Here is a 23,722-nt window from a genome sequence, read left to right as displayed (position 1 = left end):
TAACTCTTTAAAACAGCAGCATCTTCCTTTTCTTGGGCCATACAAATTGTTTTTATACTATGCAAACAACGTACATTTACCTCATTCATTGTATACTTTCTACCAGCTGCATGATTCCTAATCTTTTAAGCATACAAAATAACTCTCCTCTTAAATTCAGCATCTTAAGTAAAAACTCTTCTTTGTGGGTAAAAACTGTATTAAAATAAAAACACTATATAATAGCATCTGAACAACAGGAAAATCAGACAAAGACTGAGGACAGTGATATCCAACTACACCACTAGAGGTGCTGACATCGGCAAATTTGGCATATTCTCTGTGATTTTTAAGTCTTTCTAAGCTAAGTTCTTTTTAAAATATAGTCCAATCTGTTTGGTAATGCAGGATGTTTTCGAAAATCTTTGTTGTTCGAGGAAAATGATGTTTTCAAAACTTTTGAAAAGCAAAAATTATAACACCTCGAATTTAAAATGTATCCTAATTTTCAGTTCATATAAACGTGGAAAAAGATGCATCTTAAACTCAGAGTAATACGGTAACTACTTATAATAATTTATGAAAAGAACAGAATAAATATACTTTAATTTTTTAGATACAACTACTTTAACATTTTTTTTCCTGATGGTTTAGAATAACAAAAAATATGAAGTACTTTTTATTTCGGTCTGATACATTCTTTACAAAGAAAAACAAGAGCATACTAATACAAAAATAGAGGGAAAAAAGATGAAGAAAACAAAGTCAGACTAACCATTTTCTATCGCTCTATAAGAAATATCAAAACCTCTTCCACTGATTGTCACATCACTCCTAAAGTAAAGGTACATATGGTTTCCTGAAGATGTCACAGATTGAGAGGAAGTTTCTTTATGACAGAGATCCAGAAGTTTAGGAGAAGTTTCATCAAGTCCAGAGTAAATCTGTAACATAAACACACCCATAACAAATTATAAAACCATAACTCAGTATCTGATATAATCTAAACTTGACAATAAATACTGATTGTTTGCTGCTTTTACTTTATATATTATAATAAGTTACTCCATGTTTTTTCTTGATGACGAGAAACCCACATGAAAAAAAAATGAACACTTCGACCTTCCTAGGTCATCTACAGGAAGATCAAAAAGTTGTTCTCTCTTTATCAATAACAATTTAATACCTGTAACAGCTGTTCCGAGATACATTTTTATTCCATGTTCAAATAACAAATGAATATATTAGGAGGTGAATTACTCTAAATCACTGTTTGAAAGTAGTATTTAACTAAGCAATAATTATACTTTGATTTTTTTAATATAGTTTCTATCAAGTTGAAATGAATGTATCAACATATTTCTGATGCTCACAAATCCACTGCAGTGTTTGCCTATGTTTAGATTAAAATGATGTTTTAATGTACTCTTTCTATGAATTTTCATAAATATTCGGGTTCTTTATGAAGTGTCTAAAAACACCCTTAACTATAGGCTTGCTTACAGTACATGACCATAAAAGAGTAATACTAGATTTTATTAAATATTAGAAAGACTTGTGTGTTATTTTCATCTTATCAGTTGTGCATAGTAAAACTTTTATTTTGGTTAACCAGGTTTACCTAGTATTATGAGGTGTGAGTGTCTGTGTATAACTAACTTCTCAAATTAACAGAAACAGTAAATTACTATCAGTTCATGCAAACCTATAATTTTGTTTCTAATTTATAAAAATATAAAAAAATCGAAAAAGAACGTACCTTGAAAATAGACATACTACTTAGAACTAAACACCATCTATGATAGGCAGGTAAGCCTGGTGAAATGTTGGCACCAAAATAAACAACAGTTTTAGTATTTAAAACCAACAAAAGCACTTGTATGAATAAGATATTTTGTTTTGATGAAAAGCATACTGTTACACAATAAACTATATGTGTATCAGATCCTGGCTGTAAGTGTGCAAAGCCCTCAGAATTAAAGCAGAGCCACTAATAGTGATAAAACTATTATATAAACAAACCCGTAAGTAATCGTAATAACATCTGCTTGAAGCTTCAAGATCATATTCATGAACGGTTAGCCTGATGGCACTGCCAGAAGATACTGTGATATACCATTTGCACTCAATATTAACGGGATATGAGTTAGGATAATTTGGAGAAGTTATACGCCCATAGTCCTTACGAAGTTCACCTCCACAACCTAAAAAAAAGAAAGAGACAAAAAACACTTTATAACTTGTATGTGTATAATGAAGTTCCTAAACTAGCAAAGAGATAGTAAACTAACCTGTAATTTTATTTCTCATTTAAAGACTGGCTTAGTTTGTTTGGAATTTCAAACAAAGCTACACAAAGGTTATCTGGTTATATATTCCTAATTTAGTAATGATAGACTAGAGACAAGGCAGCTAGTCAACATCACCCACTACCAATTCCTGAGCTATGCTTTTAATAACAAATAGTAGAATTCACCACTACATTATGACTCTCCCTTGGCTGAAAGGGTAAACATGTTTGTTGGGAGAGGGATTTGAACCCATGGCCCATAGGTTGCAATGAGTGAATTACCACCTAATATATAGAAAAATTATGTGCTCAAATTTACACAAGTTATTTAAAGCAAAACAATTTCTATGTAATGCAGTGCATAAATATATTTGATGTTGGTGAAAGTGTTGAAAAATAAAAAAAATTGATAAAAAGTTATTGTAAAGTTGATATTGCTTGTATGTTTTCTGTATATAGTTGACATTTTAAAGTATACTTTATTAGAGTGAATAAACACCATAGAAACAAATATGTTTTTAAACATCTATTTGCCTGGTAATTTGAACAAAATGTTTCAACTCATTTATTAGTAGAGCAAAATGGTTTGAAAAATTACAATGGCTCCTAAAAAGAAATTATTTTGAAATGATAATTTAACCAATGTTAGCAAGTTTAAAATATTAATCAAACAGCCTCTGTTCCTGATTCATCTAAATGAAACTGGTTAGAAGAAATAAAAATGAACTATGTCAAAATATAAACAGATAATTATCTTACAATTTACAAAATGAAATTAATTTTAGCACATCTAAATCATAAAACTAAAACTACAGCACAAGATCAGAAATAACCCTCTTCAGTATTAACTATCTGACAGTCATACGAATAAGAAGTCATAAATTAATCCTAGACTCAACACCATAAACATAAATGTTATATTTTACCCTCAACTACACTACACAACAATGTTTTTGAAAAGTTTTGCTTCCTGAAAAGTGTTTGCTGATTGTGACAGGTACCTGGTGGGTATGCACAAATATAGTTTTGCTTCATCACGTAGGAACTCTGAGAAATAGACAGTTAACTGCTTACCGGCAATAACGTATTTAATTGCGTTTATGTTTCTAATACGCTATTAAGTTCAACATAATTAAAAGTGTTTTGCTCCTGATTTCCATTTGTATTCGATGTCCGGTGCATCACGTCAGAGTGTCCAACAGTAGTCAGCAAGCATTGACGGATTCCAGTTGCCCTGATATTGTTTTTCCATTGTAGCAAAACTGAAGATTTCAATGAAACGGTATGTGATGGGTAAATTTGGATGTGATTTTTGTGATCAACAGCCATAAATCTATAAGGAACACCCAACAGTGTTCAAGAAGCAAAAACTGTGTTGTGCAGTGTTATTATTTAACTCTTCAAACCATTACATTTGATAACAGTTTACAGCAACTAACCTCAAACTGCCACATTAAGTAAAATACAGAATAAGGGAAAAAATACAGTAAATCTATTCTGAACTGAATTTTGTGCTACAAATTTCAAAGCAAAGATAATTAGACAGATCAAAAAAATAGCGTAATTATGAAAAATTGTTACATAAAACAAGCATATATGAAAAACACACTAGATAACCAAAAGACCCACAATCCTAGACAAACTAAAACTGTTTAATCCTATCATAATAATTTCACAAAAACTCAAACAGCAAGAACTATTGGAGCAGCAAATGGATGTAGTTTCATATTGGAAAAAATCTATAGATAATACACAACGTTTCAACAGTTCCAAATAAAACACTTAATAATTAAAATGGAATAAACTGAAGCAGAATAATAAATTAATACATTAAACCATAATTTTAAAAATGTCAAATCTTGAAATTATAAGAAACATTTCATTTGTATATAAGAGAGATGTGAAACCCAAACAAAAAAACTAAAACTGTTTTAAACGTATCACATTGTCTTTACCTTCCAAAACAAAGTGTCTTTGTGATTACAGCTGAAATTATATATTGCACATGATTTAAAAACTAGAAAATATTTCCATTATATAACAGCAACTAGCGTAAATGTGTGATATATCTAACTAAAAATAATATTAGTTTTAACATGTTAAATAAAGATAAAATACATAAGACCATAAAAATGTTAAAACTAATAATATTTTTAACATGTTAAATACAGATAAAATGTATAAAACCATAAAAATGTTAAAACTAATATTATTTTTAACATGTTAAATACAGATAAAATGTATAAAACCATAAAAATGTTAAAACTAATATTATTTTTAACATGTTAAATAAAGATAAAATGTATAAGACCATAAAAATGTTAAAATTAATATTATTTTTAACATGTTAAATAAAAGATAAAATACATAAGACCATAAAAATGTGAGCTTAACCACCTTCCAATATTTATTTTAATTGTGAACAGGTTTGAAATAAGTTATTGAGGTTATAATAACATGAATGTTATGTTGACAAAATTTGTGAAACATGACTGTCATTTCTGTTTCTCACATTCTTGAAACAAACGTTTGTGTTACACATTTAATGATGTTAAAACTTATCTTTATTTTGTAAAATAAAACGACCTACAGAACAATAATTTCTCAGGTATTGTCCACACACAAAATGCTGAATATATACGTATTACGCTTCAAGTTCATATTTCCACACAATCTAACTTAGAACCACAGTACAACAATAAAAGTATTGAAAGTTTACCTCTCACTACCCACTCCAGTCGAAATCCATCATGAGAAAGTGAATTGTCACTATAAAATCGAACTATAGCTGTATTTGTTGTTGTAACAATAGGTGTTGAGGGTCTTTCTGGAGTCCCACATATCTTTATCAAAGATCTGGTAGTTCTTACATCCAAAGCAACTGATTCTTCTAGTAACTACAGTAAAATCAATCAAATAAACCATTATTTTTGTGCTCTCATGTCAAAAGCCCCCTACCCATCCCCAGTCACTTGTACATGACCTCTGTTGGAGTTCACCATACACCTTGGAAGACACTGAATTATAGTTATATAAGTATAAAGTAATGTATACACAATAAAATAATGTCAAACTCCAGGCAGTTTCCTTTTGTATGTTCTTCTTTCAGTTTATGATTATTTGAACTGTAATTTAACATACACATTTTTAATCTTACAGAAACTTTGTAATGAGTTTAAAAACAAACGTAAGGAATTTTCACATAAGTATAGTAAACACACATTAATGTTTAGTTTCAACTGAAAGTAACACACTGTTTTTTTTCCCTTTTCATTTTACTTAAATTTGTTTCTTATAACTTTCAAAGGTAAAGTAGATATTTTTACAAAAATCACCAAGTTTTCGAAGCCTCTTTACAAAAATCTTTAAAAACTCTCATGTAGCTAACAATGCCAAACTCACCTCAACATAATCATATCTGCAATCTGTGCTGTTTTCCAAGATTACATGAGAAAAGGCCAGGGAAATGTTATTTCCAAGAGGGGCTTCCACTCTCCACGTGCAGTTGTGATTGTGTGGATAGGGATTTGGAAAACTGGGACTTTCAATCACACCTCGCATTTTTTTTAGCACATTGTTACAAACTGTGCAAGAATAAAAATGAAAGAGCAGACTATGTTATAACCATTTCACATTTTTTCCTCTAATGATAACTTTCCTTTTCCCTACACTTAACATGATTAAGATACAATTCATGTTTAATGTCTCTTAAATGAGGAAGGCACTTTTCTTTCATTCAAATTGCTTTTTCAGAAAGATCTCAATAAATGCCTCAATACCAAGAAAAATACTCCTACATAGACGTAAGTATGAATATTATAAAAATGTCTAACTACTGTCGGATCTGTAAAATTATAAAACAAGCCACATAACTTCAAAATATTGCTATGGTGACACTAAGTTCACAGCACTCACCTTTTCGTACATATAAATTTAAATGATTGGTTGGTTATTCAAGAGATTATAAGGGCTTTCCAAATTTCACAACTTCAAATATTAGTATTTCTAGTAGTAAATTAGAGAAAGTTTTAGTTTAATATTTATGATAACAATCAATCCTAAACATGGAGAAGACTAGTATCCTAAGCCACCACTTTTTTTGATTAATTAATAAGGAAGAAAGCAATAAATAATTAACAATAAATATGGTTAAATAATTAAACATTTTAATGTTAAATTCCTAACATAATCAACTTATTGGTTGGTTACTCACTGGTCTGGTAGGATACATGAAACCCATCACCATGTTGAGAAGAATCAGTAATAAACTTAAGATACAAAACATTTTCAGACGATATAATTGGCCCAGGAATTTGCTGATTGTTGCAAAAACGACCTTTTGACGGTGATCGGCTAGAACTTCCATCAAATATCTATAGAAGAAAAACTTATTTCTATACATTTCTGCTGTTTAAAGTACATTTACATTTCTACTAATTTATCTAAACAACAGATACATTCAAGTAGTCGATACACCATTAAGAATTCTCTGATATATACAAAATAGTAAACATGCTTGTGTGTTATTAAACAGAAAACATGCAAGGTGAAAAATTTTGTTGGTATATCAAATTATCAATTTTCATGAGAATCACTTCAAGACGTTTTATCAAATTACATCTCAGTTCCGTTACATAAAACAACACGTCAGATAAATACAGTTAATAAACATATACATATTATCAGCCATGAATGAGCTTTACACATGACTATCTCACATGGTACTCTAAAAAAATAGCTGTCTACTGAGGGCCAAGGGTGCAATGTACTTTTTAGGACCCAGTGATGAAACTGTATACATTTTTTAAAATTTTTCTAGGTCAGCCAGGTCACCAAATCATTCAAGATCCTGAAGCTTCACTCTCATGACTTCTTGCACTGACCTTTCTCTGTCTATGTACAATCCATTAAGACATTTTATCTTAAAAGTAACCAACTACTGACCAAAGGAAGTCACAAGCAGGCCTTACTGTATATTCAAAATCCTAGTTGTCATAATCCATACTGAATTTTAGCAAACAGTATGAACTAAAACAGCATTTTAATCAATAACTTATGAAAATATTAAAGAAACAATTACCTCTAAGTAATCATAAGAACACGTAGAATGGGCTTCTATGTCTATTCTTACAATTGTAAGAGATATTACAGAGCCTTTTGATACACGTATCACCCAGTTACACTCAGCATTATGTCCATAAGGCCTGGGGTAGTTAGGAGATTTAATAGATCCAGATAAAGCGGTCAGAGTTCCGCCACAACCTGCAGGGAAGATACGATTCAAATAAATCCAAGTTATAGGTGCTGAAGAAATTATTCATTCTGAGGATAAAACTTTACCTAGTTTATCCTGAACTTTGTTGTTATTCAGTCTTCTCAGTCTATAACTCAAACAATGCTACAGATTTCTTTGGAAAACAATTATATTTAAACAAAGAGACAATTCTTCAAACAATTATGAAATAAATCACCTTTAGTAGCTCCATCATAGAATATCTGGAACCTTGAAGATGACGTGTGTACATTACTGTGGAAATGGAGATAAACTGTATTGGAATGCGAGACAATCACACGAGGAATATTGGTCCCACAGAATTTGCCTATCAGTGGAGAAGTCTCATAAGCTCCATTTCTACAAGAACAACCACAGAAAAAACACAAAATCTGTAAAGTTTGCACATAATTTGTTTGTAACTGATAAACCTAGAGTTTTAAAATCAGACTTAACTCTGTTTGAATTATCTACACAGAATACAAGCATATTAAGCAATTAATCCCTGGTATACCCATAGAAGGATACTGAAAAGACATAATTATTTTGTTTTTGTGAATACTGCATTGCCAAGTTACTTAACTTGTGCTGTTATTACATTTACAAATGTGAGTTGTATTGAAAATAATATAATACATAAAAACCATTACTATAGCACCATGTATGACAAAACTTAAAATCTGTATGAACAGTGAGTAGTTTAGTTCATTGATAAAAAATTATGTTGTTCTCTCACACTTTTGAATGTATTTGTTATTGTTGAGAGGTATATAGCTGTCTCAAAGACGAACTCAAAAATATTATTCAGTAACAATTTCTTTTAAAACAATTAAACTTCATAATGTCTTTTCAATAACGTGAAACTACAGATCGTTAAACTTGAAAATATTTCTAAAAAAGGATGTGTAGACCTAAGACTTTTTTGTTATTACGCATATTATAAAAAACAAGAAAACCTGGAACATATAACAATGGCAGCTTCCAGAATATATGTGTAACATCTGTTTATTATGTTTGTTTGTACTTATGCACAAAGTTACACAAAGGGCTGTCTGTGCTTCACCAACCTTGAGTGTTGAAACCCAGTTTCTAGATGTACAAGTCTGCACAGGTACTGATGTGAACTTGGGGTACAACATTTGTTTATTAAGAAACAGACTGTTTAGTACTACAACATTTGTTTATTAAGAAACAGACTGTTTAGTACTACAACATTTGTTTATCAAGAAACAGATTGTTTAGTACTATGTCATAATCTTAAGAACATCTAACAACACTCTTGAAGTTCCTACTACAACAGATCACAAAATCTTCTTCAACAAGAAGAAAATTAACAACAAAAAACCAATGAAACTGGAAAAAAAACAATGGCAAAATCTTAAACCTCAAAAACTGGTTAATGGAATATTGAAGTTTTAATATTTACAATGTTTGAACTGAGATGTCCTTCTTCTGACTCTTTTAAACTTTCCTGCTAACGAGAAACTCACTTGAAATAAAAATGTATCTCAGAATGGCTAGTATGGGTATTAACACTTTTTATTGATAAGCAGAGAACAATGTTTTAACCTGAAGCTGACCTAGGAAGATCAAAACGTTGTTCTCTGCTTGTCAATAAAAAGTGTTAATACCCATACCAACTGTTCTGAGATACATGTTTTAAACTTTAATATTCAAGAGGAAGGGTGTTCCAGTTTGAAACATTGTGAATATTTAAATATCCATTTCATATTAGTCGTTTTTCATGATACAGGTTTTTCTCTTTCTTTTTTTTTGCAACAACAACAACAGCATTCTTAATTCAGATAGCGAGTCTAATGTCTTACCGAATTTCCAAGTAGTCAAGACTGCAATCCCTATGACTTTCTAATTCAAATACAGAAACATTCAAACGAATCTGATGTCCATTAGCAGCATGCAAGACCCATTCGCATTCACGATTACGATAAGATAACGAGGGATAACCAGGAGAGGTAACCACACCGCTTTCAGTGTAATAATCACCACCACACACTAAGATACAAAAATTAGAAACCCTTACACAAACATATATTCTACAAGAAAATATTATTGACTTTACATCAAAAATGCACAGAAATTTAAAGACCTTTTGTTTTAAATAAAAAATACAACTCTTTAATTTCATTACATGAGCAAGATATATTTGAAGGCAAGAGCTAACCACATGATAAGAATATCTGTCTAAGAATTACATAAATCTACCATAAATTTAATCTATGTTTTTGTTTGTCCTAAATAAAGATAATATGCCTTTTACAATAAACCAAAGTCTATGACATCCAGTACTTTTTGTTTTGTTTTTGAATTTCGAGCAAAGCTACTCAAGGGCTATCTGCACTAGCCACCCCTAATTTAGCAGTGTAAGACAAGAGAGAAGGCAGCTAGTCATCACCACCCACTGCTAACTCTTGGGCTACTCTTTTACCAATGAGTAGTAGGACTGACCGTCACATTATAACGCCCCCATGGCTGATAGGGCAAACACGTTTGTTGCAACGGGGATTCAAACCCGCAACCTTCAGACTAAGAGTCAAGCTCCTTAACCCACCTGACCATGCCGAGCACGTCCAGTACTTAACTTCTCCGGAAGTGAGATCCAGAACATGTTCTGGATTTCTTTTTTTTTAATTCAGAAAAATTATAATTAATGTCAACATTGATTCAGTCAACTATACACTTCCACTTCCCTCCAGTTCCCATCCCAACTAGTAGACTAGTCAATAATGTTTAAACTTTGTCAGCTATACACTTCCACTTCCCTCCAGTTTCCATCCCAACTAGTGGACTAGTCAATAATGTTTAAACTTTGTCAGCTATACACTTCCACTTCCTCCAGTTCCCATCCCAACTAGTGGACTAGTCAATAATGTTTAAACTTTGTCAACTATACACTTCCACTTCCCTCCAGTTCCCATCCCAACTAGTGGACTAGTCAATAATGTTTAAACTTTGTCAGCTATACACTTCCACTTCCCTCCAGTTTCCATCCCAACTAGTGGACTAGTCAATAATGTTTAAACTTTGTCAGCTATACACTTCCACTTCCCTCCAGTTCCCATCTCAACTAGTGGACTAGTCAATAATGTTTAAACTTTGTCAACTATACACTTCCACTTCCCTCCAGTTCCCATCCCAACTAGTGGACTAGTCAATAATGTTTAAACTTTGTCAACTATACACTTCCACTTCCCTCCAGTTTCCATCCCAACTAGTGGACTAGTCAATAATGTTTAAACTTTGTCAGCTATACACTTCCACTTCCCTCCAGTTTCCATCCCAACTAATAGACTAGTCAATAATGTTTAAACTTTTATCTTCCCAAACTCATCCCTCCTTCCTCTTCAACCGTCATTGAAGAAAAATTAAGTCTTGATCGTATTTAAAGACTTGCCATTTTTTAAGTGCAACATTTACAAACCCTGAAATTGGTGCTCTGATTTCACTTTTATTTTAAATTTACCCCAATAAGATTTGAAAATTCTACATGTATTTACTAAAACATTGTAGCAAAGTGTAGTTTTGATAATATAATGAGCAAACGAGAATACACATTTGATTACACATCACATCATACAAAGTTGTTTTCACCTGATGCTAATAATTGTAAAACTGTACTTCATATATTATGAAGAAAGTTAAATAAAAAAATCTTACCACGAGAAGCATCAATAACTGCATAAACAGCATAAAAAGAATTAGAATTTGCATGAATTTCATCAAGGTATTTGATTCTTAGTTCATTCCCTGTGGAGGTCAATGTTGGAGGTGTTTCAGAACCACAAAATCTATAAAAAGAATTATACGAGAGAGATTCATAGTTTGCTAACAAACGTTTTCTTCAGAAAAATATTCTGGTTTGACAAACCTAATGTACAGAAACTCTTAATTTAATCACAAAAATCTTCAAGAAATAGAAGTAACTTCTTGAGGAAGAATTGTTATTTTCAACCAGAACATCACCTTACAGACACATGGGCCAAATAACCAGTTATCATTAATTCTGAACCAGTGAGCAGATAGAAAACAAAGATAATTAGAATTCCACTAATATGGTTGTTTAAGAATATAAAAGTGGGAAGTTTCCTACACCAAAAATATATTTCCAACAGATACCTTCCTCAATTTGCATATATCTATTCTCATTCACTGCTGCCATCTACAGGGTGTTCAGAAAGTCACTGTGCCCTTATATATTTATTAACAGACAAAACTGCACAGTGACTTTCCGAACACCCTGTATATGCCAAAATGTTATTGCACTCCACAAGCCTGAAAATTCCAACCTACCCTGTGATCAACACTGTTCACTGTGTTTTCACATGTAAGTTGTTATACAAATAGGAGTGCAACACACTTTCCTGACACATGACCCCCTTTGTATGATTCTACCTAACCATCACTTCAAGATAAGGTAGAAATGAAGCATTGGTTTTAAGTGGGGAGAAAGGGTAATACATGAGAGAGGAGGTAAGTACCTATCACACACACAAAATCCAACCAATGGTAGGAAGAGGGTCCACACTATTTACACCTATACAGATCAAAAGGAGAAACTTTCTACACTAGTCTATTAGAGCACATGTGTGCAAATCCATAACCAACATCAGTCACCTGAAAACCAAAAATTTGGATGCCAGTAGAAAAAGATGTGCTAGTGTGGAAGTTCACTTTAAATTAAAAGTCAAATGAACCTGTTCCACTCTACACAAACACCTGCTTCAGATAGTGAACCTCCAGATAATAAAACACAGGAATAGGAGTTCCTGGATGAATGGTTAATAAGTATAGCAACAAAAGAGCTGGGGTGAAATGAATGAGATCTGTACAACATCTACCTCAGGAACACAATACAGAGAAGTGGAACATATGAGTGGAAGAACCATGTCATCCACACCAGCAGAACACCACCACCCTAATCTCTACTGAATGAAAGTTAAGCAAGCACATTGAGGAGACCTTCTCCATGATCCACTAACCCCAGCAGCTATGAAATGGAAAGTGACAAAAACTCAAACTCCACTAGACAAACTGGAGTGCAAAATTGCAGCGGATAGCCCAGAGGAATGGCAATACCAAAGACAGTGCAAGCTGTGACCACTCAAAATTCTATTTTGAAAAGCAGATAAACCCTGATTTATTCAATGAAAGGAATGGGCAGCAATCCCCTTCTACTTTACCCAGGAAAGTCCATGGACTGGTAGAGTCTTAAATGGGCCTATGGATGAAGCAATATACTGTAAGAAAAACCTACTAGTGATCTAGTGGAACACAACATTTTAAGGTGTGCATTACTGGCCATGACTATACATTGAAATTAGTAAAACAACTCTACTGAAATATCCCAAAACTCCCTCCCCAAGCAATATTATCGTATAAAGCCTAACAACATTGAGATTAAGCATTAGGAGTGGTGGTGTACAATCTGTGCAACATCATCTTCTAGGTATGACTACACACATATTAACAGCATACATCCTGAATAACCAAAGTCCACAGAACTATCAGAGCTGGGACTATATAACAACAACTTAAGGGATCTGCTGAGTGAAGGTGGAGTAACTGAATCACTAGACAGCAGATAATATACCTACATGTGACCTATAACTGGCTGTATATTGTGGATTTTTGGAATGGATATATAAGTAGCATACTCGAACAGGCAACATTTGCCAATGAATGGGATACCAGACAAAGATATGCTACTGCAAGAAAAAATAATACATAAAAAAACATTTGAAAAATTGCAACGTATATTATCCTAATGAAGAAGAAACAGCCACCCAATAAAGGTAGTGAGAGATAAGCTGATGAGGTATCCTCGACATGCTCAAATGAATTTTCTCCAATAAACAATAAAGGTGAGATGCCAGAGAAAAGATAAGGTGTTGTATCTCATGTGACAACACCTGAAACAAATTGATGGAAGTTGGAGACAGGGAAGAACGTAACATCCACTGAAGAAAAAATATGGATCCAAGGGGATTAGGGCTTCCATGAAAATCAAGTCCCAAACAGTGATAGAACCTCAACAGCAGAAAGAGAGAAAGAAGAAAGGTCATGGAGAAATGAAAGCAGGAGAAGTTTGGTCCTGACTGAAAGGAGTATTGAGAAACATACCCAAGGAGACAACATAATGGATAGAAATAAATAAAGACTTCTCCATTTTGAGAATCCAACCAACAAGCTGCTTCTGTCAACAGAGGAGCTAACAAAAGCCAGTCTTCCATGTAATGGAGGAAGCACATATAGATCAGGCAGAGGCTTTGAGAACTCAACAAAGCCCATATACGATGTTGAAGCAGACCTAAAATGTAAAGTGTAAAACTAAAATAACCCTGATGTGGACAATCTAAAGCAGGGGTTCCCAACCGGTGACCCCTGGGGTGCGAAACCTTTGCAGGGGGGTCGAAGCCTTGGCAGGGGGTAGCGTAGCCTTGTTAGAAGTAGCTTGGAATAACATTAAATTTATTTCATCAATTACATTTTCATGTCCCGAGTGCAAAAAGGTTGGGAACCCCTGATCTAAAGATAGCATCAGAAGTGATTACAAATAGGGATATGCATGAAAGCATCCAAGACATCAACCTTGGCCATACACATACCTTCAGAAAAGAAAACAATTAAAGGGCATGAAATGATTTCATGGTAAGGTGAGGAAGATCTATAAGATGGTTGAGGTAGACAGATTCATTACACGATGCCAGTCTCTGTTCTCCTTGGAAAAATCTTTAGGGAAGCATAAGCTGATAGGCTTCACAGCACCCTGAAACAAATGAACTTTGGCTACCTCAGACAGGTGCTAATTGACAGCAGGATCCAAAGATAATTGGAAAGATATTGTAACCAGGGGCAAAAAAGGAAACTTGTTTAAAGCACTACACAATAAGTGTGATCCCAAAATTCCATGCAAGTCTCTCTTTAAAAACTCTAACATTTTTTTAATGTACAGTGGAATCCCTCTAAAGCAGCCACCTTCAGGACTGAGAAAACTGGCCTGATTAGAGGAGTTCCACTGTACATAATTTGGGATTATGTAAACAAAAAAAGGGACTGTCATTGAATGACTGCTTTCAAGGGGTGACCAAATGTGAGGGGTGGCCACTTAGAGGGGTTCCACTGTATTTACAAATATTAATTAGTTGAGTATTTCAAAGTTTATCATAATAACACCAGTTCAGATACTTAGTGAATCACTAACTTCTCTTGCATCTTATCTAAGTTTTAAATACACACACACACACACACATACACACATATATATATCTTTAGGGTCAAACTATTCTGAAAACTTTATCATTCTTAAGTAAGTCTTATAAAAAAAAATGTTTCATTTTAGAAATGGTATCCTTAAAGAAGTAAAACAAATAATTAAAACTGTGTGTGTTTATGTTTACATTTATTTATTTTCAATCAACAGCAAGTAATAAATGGTTTAAAAAATTAAACTTCTTTTTTACATTTTATTAAACCTTTTCTTAAAGAAAACACTAAGAGTCAAAAAATCAATTTAATACAATAATATAAAACCTTATAACTGAAGCACTTTCAAAAGGTGAATTGACAAAAAAGGATGTTCGCATTTAGGCAGTTGGGGTCTGTATTTTCTTCCCATTTTTTTATAATTTATATTTATACTGTGTAGTGACAAACTCTGGTTGTTTAGACAACTTATTACATTCAGGGTTTTAAACACTAGTTTTTAAAGAAATTAGTTTGGTTTGTTTTGAATTTCACACAAAGCTACATGAGGACTATCTGCACTAGCCATCCCTAACTTAGCAGTGTAAGACTAGAGGGAAGGCAGCTAGTCATCACCACCCACAGCCAACTCCTGGGCTACTCTTTTACCAATGATTAGTGGGACTAACCATCACATTATAACACCCCCACAGCTGACGGGGATTTGAACCCGCGATCCTCAGGTTACGAGTTAAATGCCTTAACCACCTAGCCATGCCAGTACTCAGAAATTAATATAAATGTTTAAACTATGAAAAGTTCATGTATTCATGTATACATGTTAAAACATAGAATGTATAATTATTAATGTTGAAGAAAAAAGTATAATCAAAGAAAGGATATCTAATAATAAAACTGTAAAATAAACTAACAATTCTGTTAATAAATCAAATAATAAAGGTGTAGTTATTCTTTATTATTTTAATTATAATGATGACTGTGTAAACTTATTAACACTATGGTTTACTAACCTTCCCATCAAAGCCTCATTCGAGTCTCTCACTTCCAAGTTTTGATAATTACAATCTCTATGAGACTCGAGATCAAAAGTCATGAAAGTTAGACGGATAATAAACCCTTCCTTGGCTTTAATTATCCAGTTGCAAGATGAAGAGTTAGAATAAAATGATGGATAATTAGGTGAAGAAATGGTTCCCTGATCTTCTCTTAATATACCTCCACATCCTAAAAAATAAATTATTTACCACAATGACGAGAAACCAACTTGAAGTAAAAACGTATCTCAGGACGGCTATGTGTATTAACACTTTTACTAATAAAGCACAGAACAACGTTTCAACGTTCATCTTCATGTTAACATCTTAACAAGGTTCCACTTGGATATCAGTTTATCAATAATGAATTTAATTAAACTTCACATATTCAGTTATTCTAGCTTTTCTTACTTTTAATAAATTGTAATAAATATAACAACAATTTTTTTTAAAATTCATTCTTAATGACTGACTGTCTTAGAAATAATTTCCAATTTAAGCTCTACTGAATTTTAATGGAAAAAAATATAAGATGGCATCTGACTTAATTAAAAAGATCACCAATGTTTCCAATCAAATTATCATTAAAGTTCAAAACTGCTTATTTAAGTCTATTTTCCAAGACATCCACAAACATCAAAAGCAGCTTTTGATTTAAACAGTAGTAATAGGCAAAAAAAACAACAAAAAAACTCTAGGCATACAATAACAATCTCGACTTCTGTACAAACAAAACACAAACATTAAAAACATTTTTTGTTCTCTTATTGTTATGTAATTACATAAGTACACAAGGATGATAACAGTAACAGTTTATCTTTAAAACAAAGATTTCTTATACTTTTCTTTATGAAAACTGGTATGAAATTATTTTCTTTCTTTCTTTGTAATTAAGCACAAAACTACACAATGAGCTATCTGTCCTCTGTCAACCACGGATATCAAAACACAATTTCTAGCGGTGTAAGTCCGAAGACATGCTGCTGTGTCATTGGTGAGGAAATATTGAATGAAAGACCGTAAGATTTCCATTTTGTTATGTGTTAATATGACTATTAACATATTGTAAACTGTTTTAATTATCAAATTTACTCTAAGCAGACATAGCTAATAACCAGGTGAACTTTCAAATGGTGAACATAATACTGACAGCTTACCTATATCAATGGTTGAATAATTTGCCCAGAATCCATGATTTTGAACTGACCCGTCAGTAAAAAATTTTACATTTAGCTCATTATATAGTGATATTACTGGGTCAGGTAGAACAGAACCACAAAATCGACCAATTGATGTTTCAGAACTTGACCTTGCATCTGTAATCTAATATTATCAAAATAAATAGAAGTAATTTTACCACTGTAATTTATGAGTTAAAGTTTAGAATATTCTGCTTGTTATACAACATATCAAATACAGAATAACAGTGTTACAAAAAAACATTGTAAAAAAAAGATTTTATTATAAAAATAATAAAATAAATAATTTCAAAATTAATTTAACAAAACAAAATATTTAATGTACAAATATTTATATGCAGGAACATATTTAACAAGCGAGCAAACAAAAATGTAAGGTATTTATCTGTTATTTAATCCTTTCACAGCAGGCTAATGCAGTTTTTAGAAACCGAGTGGTGAATTTCACTTGTACAACATAACATGTGGCAAGTTTAAGATTTATAGACATGTCGTCTCAACTGGTTAGATTTTATTAAAATTTGTAACTACCATGTACAGGAAAAAAAAATGACTATTTTAATTTGTATTTTCACCTTTTAATTATACATCTTAAAGCATAACTAATACATAGTTAACTAAAATATAATAACTAGTCCTAAAAACAATTCAAACTGCATCTCTAACTGCAGTATCTTTAGGTAAGAAAGAACCATGATTGGTAAGTCTGTACAAGCAACTAACAGTACTAATCTGTTACCTGTAATCTGTAAGAACAATTACACACAAACTTCAAAATAACTATTGTTAGATTATAGCATAACATAATATCTTTCTAATGAATATATACATGTTTCTAAGCATTTGTAGGTCAGCTGTAAAAGCTCAAACAAATCTGTTAAAAGTGAGCATGGCACCTGTCAGGGGTTGAAAAAACATATTACCTGTTCTAATTGTATTCATTCAGAGAACTTTGAAATGTGCAAGTCAAATGGGTATCTTGACATACCTTGACTCAACTAACATTGTATTGCTGAAAATACAAAGAGCCAAAGTAGAAAATTTTCAGAGTGTACTGGTCACGTGGCAATACATCTAAAGTTTTAAGTTGTTTCTTAAAGGTTTATTTTGAAACAAAAGACTTAAACTTCGATAAAATAAAACGTCAAATCGTATCATACGTTATAATAGTAATTTTATTCACATAGTAAAAGTGTATAATTAAATTATGAATGTAACTGTGATTTATGCCAAAAAAGCATTTAAAGGGGCTCCACATACCGAAAGTGTTAAATAATGACTGAAGTTACATGTGTATGCATCAAGTTTTTCAGTTTCCTTAATATAATCTATCACAGAATAGTTTGTTTATCTCAACTATATTTAAAATTCCAGTGTTACGAGACCTCACCTCAACATAGTCAAAATCACATGTGCTGTGAGGCTCCACAGCAAACTGATGAAAGGTAAGGTGGATCACCTTGTTAACTGGCACAATAATATGATAGTTACAGGTTCGTCTCGATGGATACGGGTCTGGATAGTTTGGCGAGTGAATAACTCCTGTCTCAGATGTGAAAACTCCACCACAAACTAATAGATAACAAACACAAAGAAAATGTTATGTAGCCATGAATATTTCTTATCACTAGACAAAATGAATATAATTTTCATAATTATTTATACAATCACACATGCATTATATAAAAACATGCATGTACACATATTGTAGAATTTATACAAACTACTAAACACTTTGATTAAACATGCTAAACACTATGTGGAAGGTCTAAGCAAAAAAAAAAAAAAAAAATCCCAAAAAGCTACCATATAAGTTTAGAAGTTTTCAAGTTAAGATTCAGCTTAAATGTTCCACAATTTATGTTTGAATGATTATATAGACATAAATCTATATATTATTATGAATGCATCAATGTCAATAACACTTACAGAGATTAATTTTAAACTTAAATAATCCAAAATTCTTATGATGAACAAAACTGACCTTACAGTAAATTTTCCTAACTTTATAGTTTAACAAAACTGACCTTACAGTAAATTTTCCTAACTTTATAGTTTAACAAAACTGACCTTACAGTAAATTTTCCTAACTTTATAGTTTAACAAAACTGACCTTACAGTAAATTTTCCTAACTTTATAGTTTAACAAAACTGACCTTACAGTAAATTTTCCTAACTTTATAGTTTAACAAAACTGACCTTACAGTAAATTTTCCTAACTTTATAGTTTAACAAAACTGACCTTACAGTAAATTTTCCTAACTTTATAATTTAACAAAACTGACCTTACAGTAAATTTTCCTAACTTTATAGTTTAACAAAACTAACCTTACAGTAAATTTTCCTATCTTTATAGTTTAACAAAACTAACCTTACTGTAAATTTTCCTAACTTTATAGTTTAACAAAACTGACCTTAGACAACATTTTCCTATCTTTATAGTTTAAGAAAACTGACCATACAGTAAATTTTATTATCCTTCAAGTTTAACAGAAATGTCCTTAGGGAAAAATCTTCCTTAATTTTACAGAAATTATATGGAAGAGAAACCACCAGTGGGATTGATTCTCAAACAGATCATCTGTAAAATGTATCTCAGAATGACTGGTATGGGTACTAACACTTTTACTGATAAGGAGAGAAGAACATTTTGACCTTCCTTGGTCATTTTCAGGTTAAGAGAGATGATCTAAGAAGATCAAAACATTGTAATTTCCTTATCAATAAAAGTATTAATACCCAAACCAGCCATTCTGAGATACATTTTATTTCAAGTGGGTTTCTCGTCATCAAGAAAGATCGTTTCTAAGTGCTGTACATAGCATAAATTCTAAAAAATGTAATATCCACTACAGGTAGAGAAAAAAACAAACCACTTTGGATTAAAACATTGTAAAACTATTATAAAAATTAGTTTTTCAATGTCCTATGTAAAAACCAGTACTTGTTAAAATAGTCGTACAAAAAGAAAACTTATAAACAGATTTTTTTTAAATCAATACCTTATGTTCTTCTCTTCAATTATTTAACCTGTTCAGTGCCGTAGACGAGATAACTCGTCCAAACCGATTGGTAACACAGTGCCACGAACGAATAATTTCGTTCTTAATAATACCTGATTTCTACGCTAGATGTCAGCACCATACACACATTTGACCTACTTGCAAATTGTTTCACTTTTGATCCAAAATGGCGTCAAAAAAAAGTTACAAAATGAAGAAGCATTAGAGTTGTATTGTAGCAGCTGAAGTACTTGGCAGTCAACAGGTTAAACATCAGAGGGTTCATAACATCACTAATCATAGCATCAGGTGTTTATAGTTACATCCATATATTTTTAAGAAATAAACAACCAGTGTATCAGATCATTATTCCTTGTTGAGGTAATTTGTACTATTCTACAGTCTTGTTTCTGTTGATTAATAATAATAACTTTAGTAAGACATCCAAGAAATAATGTAATACTATATTACAACTTATCAGCACAAAATTTCAACTAAAATATTTAGTTTAGTACCATAATCAGCATCCAAAAATGAAAATGTAAACCCCTAATTTAATTTTGCTAACACACAAACACACACAAGTATTATCCCAAGAAACAGAAAAAATAAAAATCATAAACATGACCTCACCTGTTAAGTATGTTGCCCTAAATCCACGACCAGAAAAGACAACATCAGCATGGAATTTCACCCACATTTTGTTTGAACTAGACAACCTAACTGGGGGTATTGTATTTCCACAATAACGACCAATGAGTGGACTTTCTTCACTGTCCCCATCACGTATCTGTGAAAAATTAGATTCACAAATGCAACAGGAAAAACAACTTTCAAACAAACTAAAATAAAATTCAGGAAAACACATTATTCTTCCATAATTTTATATTCAAAATGTACAGGCACCACTTTTAAGTTCATATATTAACCCACAGATATTACTAATAATAAGACTGGGAAATGAATAAAAACCAGACACTTTCAAAACGTGGGCCTTCCTTCAGGATTCACAATTTGCTCCTGAGGAAGAAAGGCCCACCTTTCAAAAGTGCTTGGGTTATGGGGTTTTAATCCATTTCTATCAAGACTTCTTGAACCTTCATGTTTTTCTAACATCGCAAAAGTAAAACTGAAAACATATACAATTAAGAAAGACTAAGGTTGAAATTAATAGATAAAAGAAAAAGAATTTAGAGTGTGTCTGGCTTAATAATGTCTATAGGTTGTTGTTATTAATTACTCGTATCGTCATCACCAATAGCATTCAGGGTATCAAATGTCATAAGCACATCACTGCCCCTGTCCAGTAGAACTGGATGACCAACTGACCCTCCTTTGTGATAGGAACAAGAGCTTGTAAGAATAGCATCACAAACTTCAAGTTTCTACCAATGGAAGGTAGCCATAAGTTGAACAGAAAAATGTGGGTTTGTAGATACATATGGGTGGCTTTAGTTGTATAATGTCATCCTTAAAAACTATCAAAAATACAATCTTTACCAGTTAAGTAAATATCAAAAACTGGAAGAGATAAAAGTATTGAACAGTTACGATTATTAGAAGATAAATTTCATTCATAGTAATTAGTATCTTACAATATATGTTTGTTAGCAACAAAAGAAGACTTAGACTTAACAATGTAACTGCTATAATCAATATTTGTGGTAAGAAAAGTTTTAAAGCATTTAAAACACATAATCTATGCACCATTTTCATAATTATTCAAAATTATGTATCACAACATGAAGCCAAGAAAGTTTTGTCTTTTTCTGTTCATACTGTACAGTTGTTTTAATTTTTTCAATCTAATTAAATACCAAAATAAACCTCTAACCTATATACAACAAGCCAGGAGGAGTCATAAAGAACAAAATATATTTAGCTGGCTAGACCAGCTTCATCTCTGTTTGCCTAATATGATTTTAGTGGTAAAAATGCAAGGAGGCCATGAGGAGGAAGGGGAAAAATAAATGAAGCCTTATAAGTGTAGTGAGTGTTGATATAAAAAGTCTAAAGTAAAAATGTAGTTTAGGATCACTTACCCTAGAACAAAATGCATAAAATTAAGCCATTATCTGTTGTAAAAAACAAATCTCTTTAATCAACAGACTCTAAATTAAGAAATCAATAATTATTTTTCCAATTTTGTAGTCCATATATTTCATTTTCTATCTTCAGTACAGAGACTAACAACAATATTAGATGATACTTTTGTTGCTAAGCAAAATTACATAAAAGCCATTGTTGGAATTTAGTGTTACCAAAAGTTGTTGGACTGATTTTTGCCAGTAATTATTCTATGAATACACCACAAATTTATTTTATGAATGATCTTAATTTTGTTGGCTCACAGAAGAATTTATCAACGTTTGACTGACTCGACTACGCTTTTCCAACTCATTATTAGTGAAGCTTGATTTCACAAAATTTATTTATTTCAATTAGCTCTAAAATGGAACCCCGCTAGTACAGCAGTAAGTCTACAGATTTACAACGCTAAAATCAGGGGTTTGATTCCCCTCTGTGGGTTCAACAGAATGCCCAATGTGGCTTTGCTATAAGAAAACACACACACACAGCTCTAAAATGTGAGGTCAGAGTTTGCCATGGGGTGGATTGGTAGTACTTGCCCTATCATTATGAACTATATGTTAGCATTGAATAAAGGTTATTTATATACTGATTTAGTTTCTTTACTACAAACTTAAATCTACAAGTTTTCCAACATTAGTCACTCTTACATTACATTTTAGCTGAAACTTCACTAGAAAATAACTAATTCACAATTATAAGTAAGCTGGTTTCCTGTGTTTAACCCATATTCAGATTAGTAATAACAAACTGGTTCATTTGCATCATCTTATATTTTTGTCACTTTCACCTTTCTTTATTACTTAAGTAAAACATGTGGTTTTAATGGTGTAACCTTTTGATAAAATCTGAAACATTTGTTTTTCTTGTACATGAATTCCTGCCAACCGATATTTTTATAGAATCTGCTTAAGCAGTTAAACATTCACTGATTATAAACTTGTAACTTTTTGGTTACTGTCTTTTTTTCTCCTGCAGTGTCTAAAGCACAAACAAATAACATCTTACAAAAACAAGTATACCTCTGTAAGTCATTATTCACTCACTTCCACATAATCCCAGTTACATAACTCATGGTGTTCAACATCAAACACTGTAAATGTTATCTCCACTCGTTCTTTTGGATGAACTCGGATTAACCAGTCACACTCTATATTGGAGGGATAATCATCAGGGAATGAAGGAGAGCTGAGAGATCCTGTTGGTGATGTCAAAACTCCCCCACAACCAGGGATACCTGAAAGGAATAAACATATTTTGTTAAAACTCTCCCACAACCAGGGATACCTGAAAGGGATAAACATATTTTGTCAAAATCACTCCAGAACTAAGGATACCTGAAAGGAATAAATGTATTTTGTAAAATTTCACCCATAACCAGATATACCTGAAGGGAATAAACATATTTTATCATCATGTATAATGCAAGAGACAAAGACTTAAACAACTATCAAAGAAATATTGAAACAGCTCAAACCAAATATGCATATTTGTTTACAAGAATTTTATGGGTGGCTTACAATAACCACAATTTTTCAATATCGACAATAAGAAATGTACACAAAAGTGTTAAACAAGTTTGAAAATCAATTTTAATGTTGAAAAGAAAATCTCAAACACCTAATTTATAAATA

General features: G+C 31.9%; 1 protein-coding gene across 1 annotated transcript in view; it reads right to left on the bottom strand.

The window, feature by feature from the left end:
• The window catches only part of Cubn (Cubilin), a 134,242-nt gene that overhangs the window by 69,471 nt on the left and 41,049 nt on the right, over nt 1-23,722 (bottom strand). The window contains exons 19-32 of the mRNA XM_076448804.1: nt 23,135-23,325; nt 20,631-20,787; nt 18,386-18,567; nt 16,954-17,119; nt 15,773-15,986; nt 11,217-11,347; nt 9,368-9,554; nt 7,741-7,901; nt 7,350-7,531; nt 6,483-6,642; nt 5,672-5,853; nt 4,989-5,166; nt 2,002-2,183; nt 755-923 (exon numbers count right to left, since the gene is read on the bottom strand). Coding sequence (XP_076304919.1) covers nt 755-923; nt 2,002-2,183; nt 4,989-5,166; nt 5,672-5,853; nt 6,483-6,642; nt 7,350-7,531; nt 7,741-7,901; nt 9,368-9,554; nt 11,217-11,347; nt 15,773-15,986; nt 16,954-17,119; nt 18,386-18,567; nt 20,631-20,787; nt 23,135-23,325 — 2,442 coding nt within the window. The remainder of the gene's footprint in view (nt 1-754; nt 924-2,001; nt 2,184-4,988; nt 5,167-5,671; nt 5,854-6,482; nt 6,643-7,349; nt 7,532-7,740; nt 7,902-9,367; nt 9,555-11,216; nt 11,348-15,772; nt 15,987-16,953; nt 17,120-18,385; nt 18,568-20,630; nt 20,788-23,134; nt 23,326-23,722) is intronic.

This window comes from Tachypleus tridentatus, chromosome 8 (genome assembly GCF_004210375.1).
Source record: "Tachypleus tridentatus isolate NWPU-2018 chromosome 8, ASM421037v1, whole genome shotgun sequence".
Taxonomy (NCBI): Eukaryota; Metazoa; Arthropoda; class Merostomata; order Xiphosura; family Limulidae; genus Tachypleus; species Tachypleus tridentatus.
This window is presented reverse-complemented; position numbering and strand designations above follow the sequence as displayed.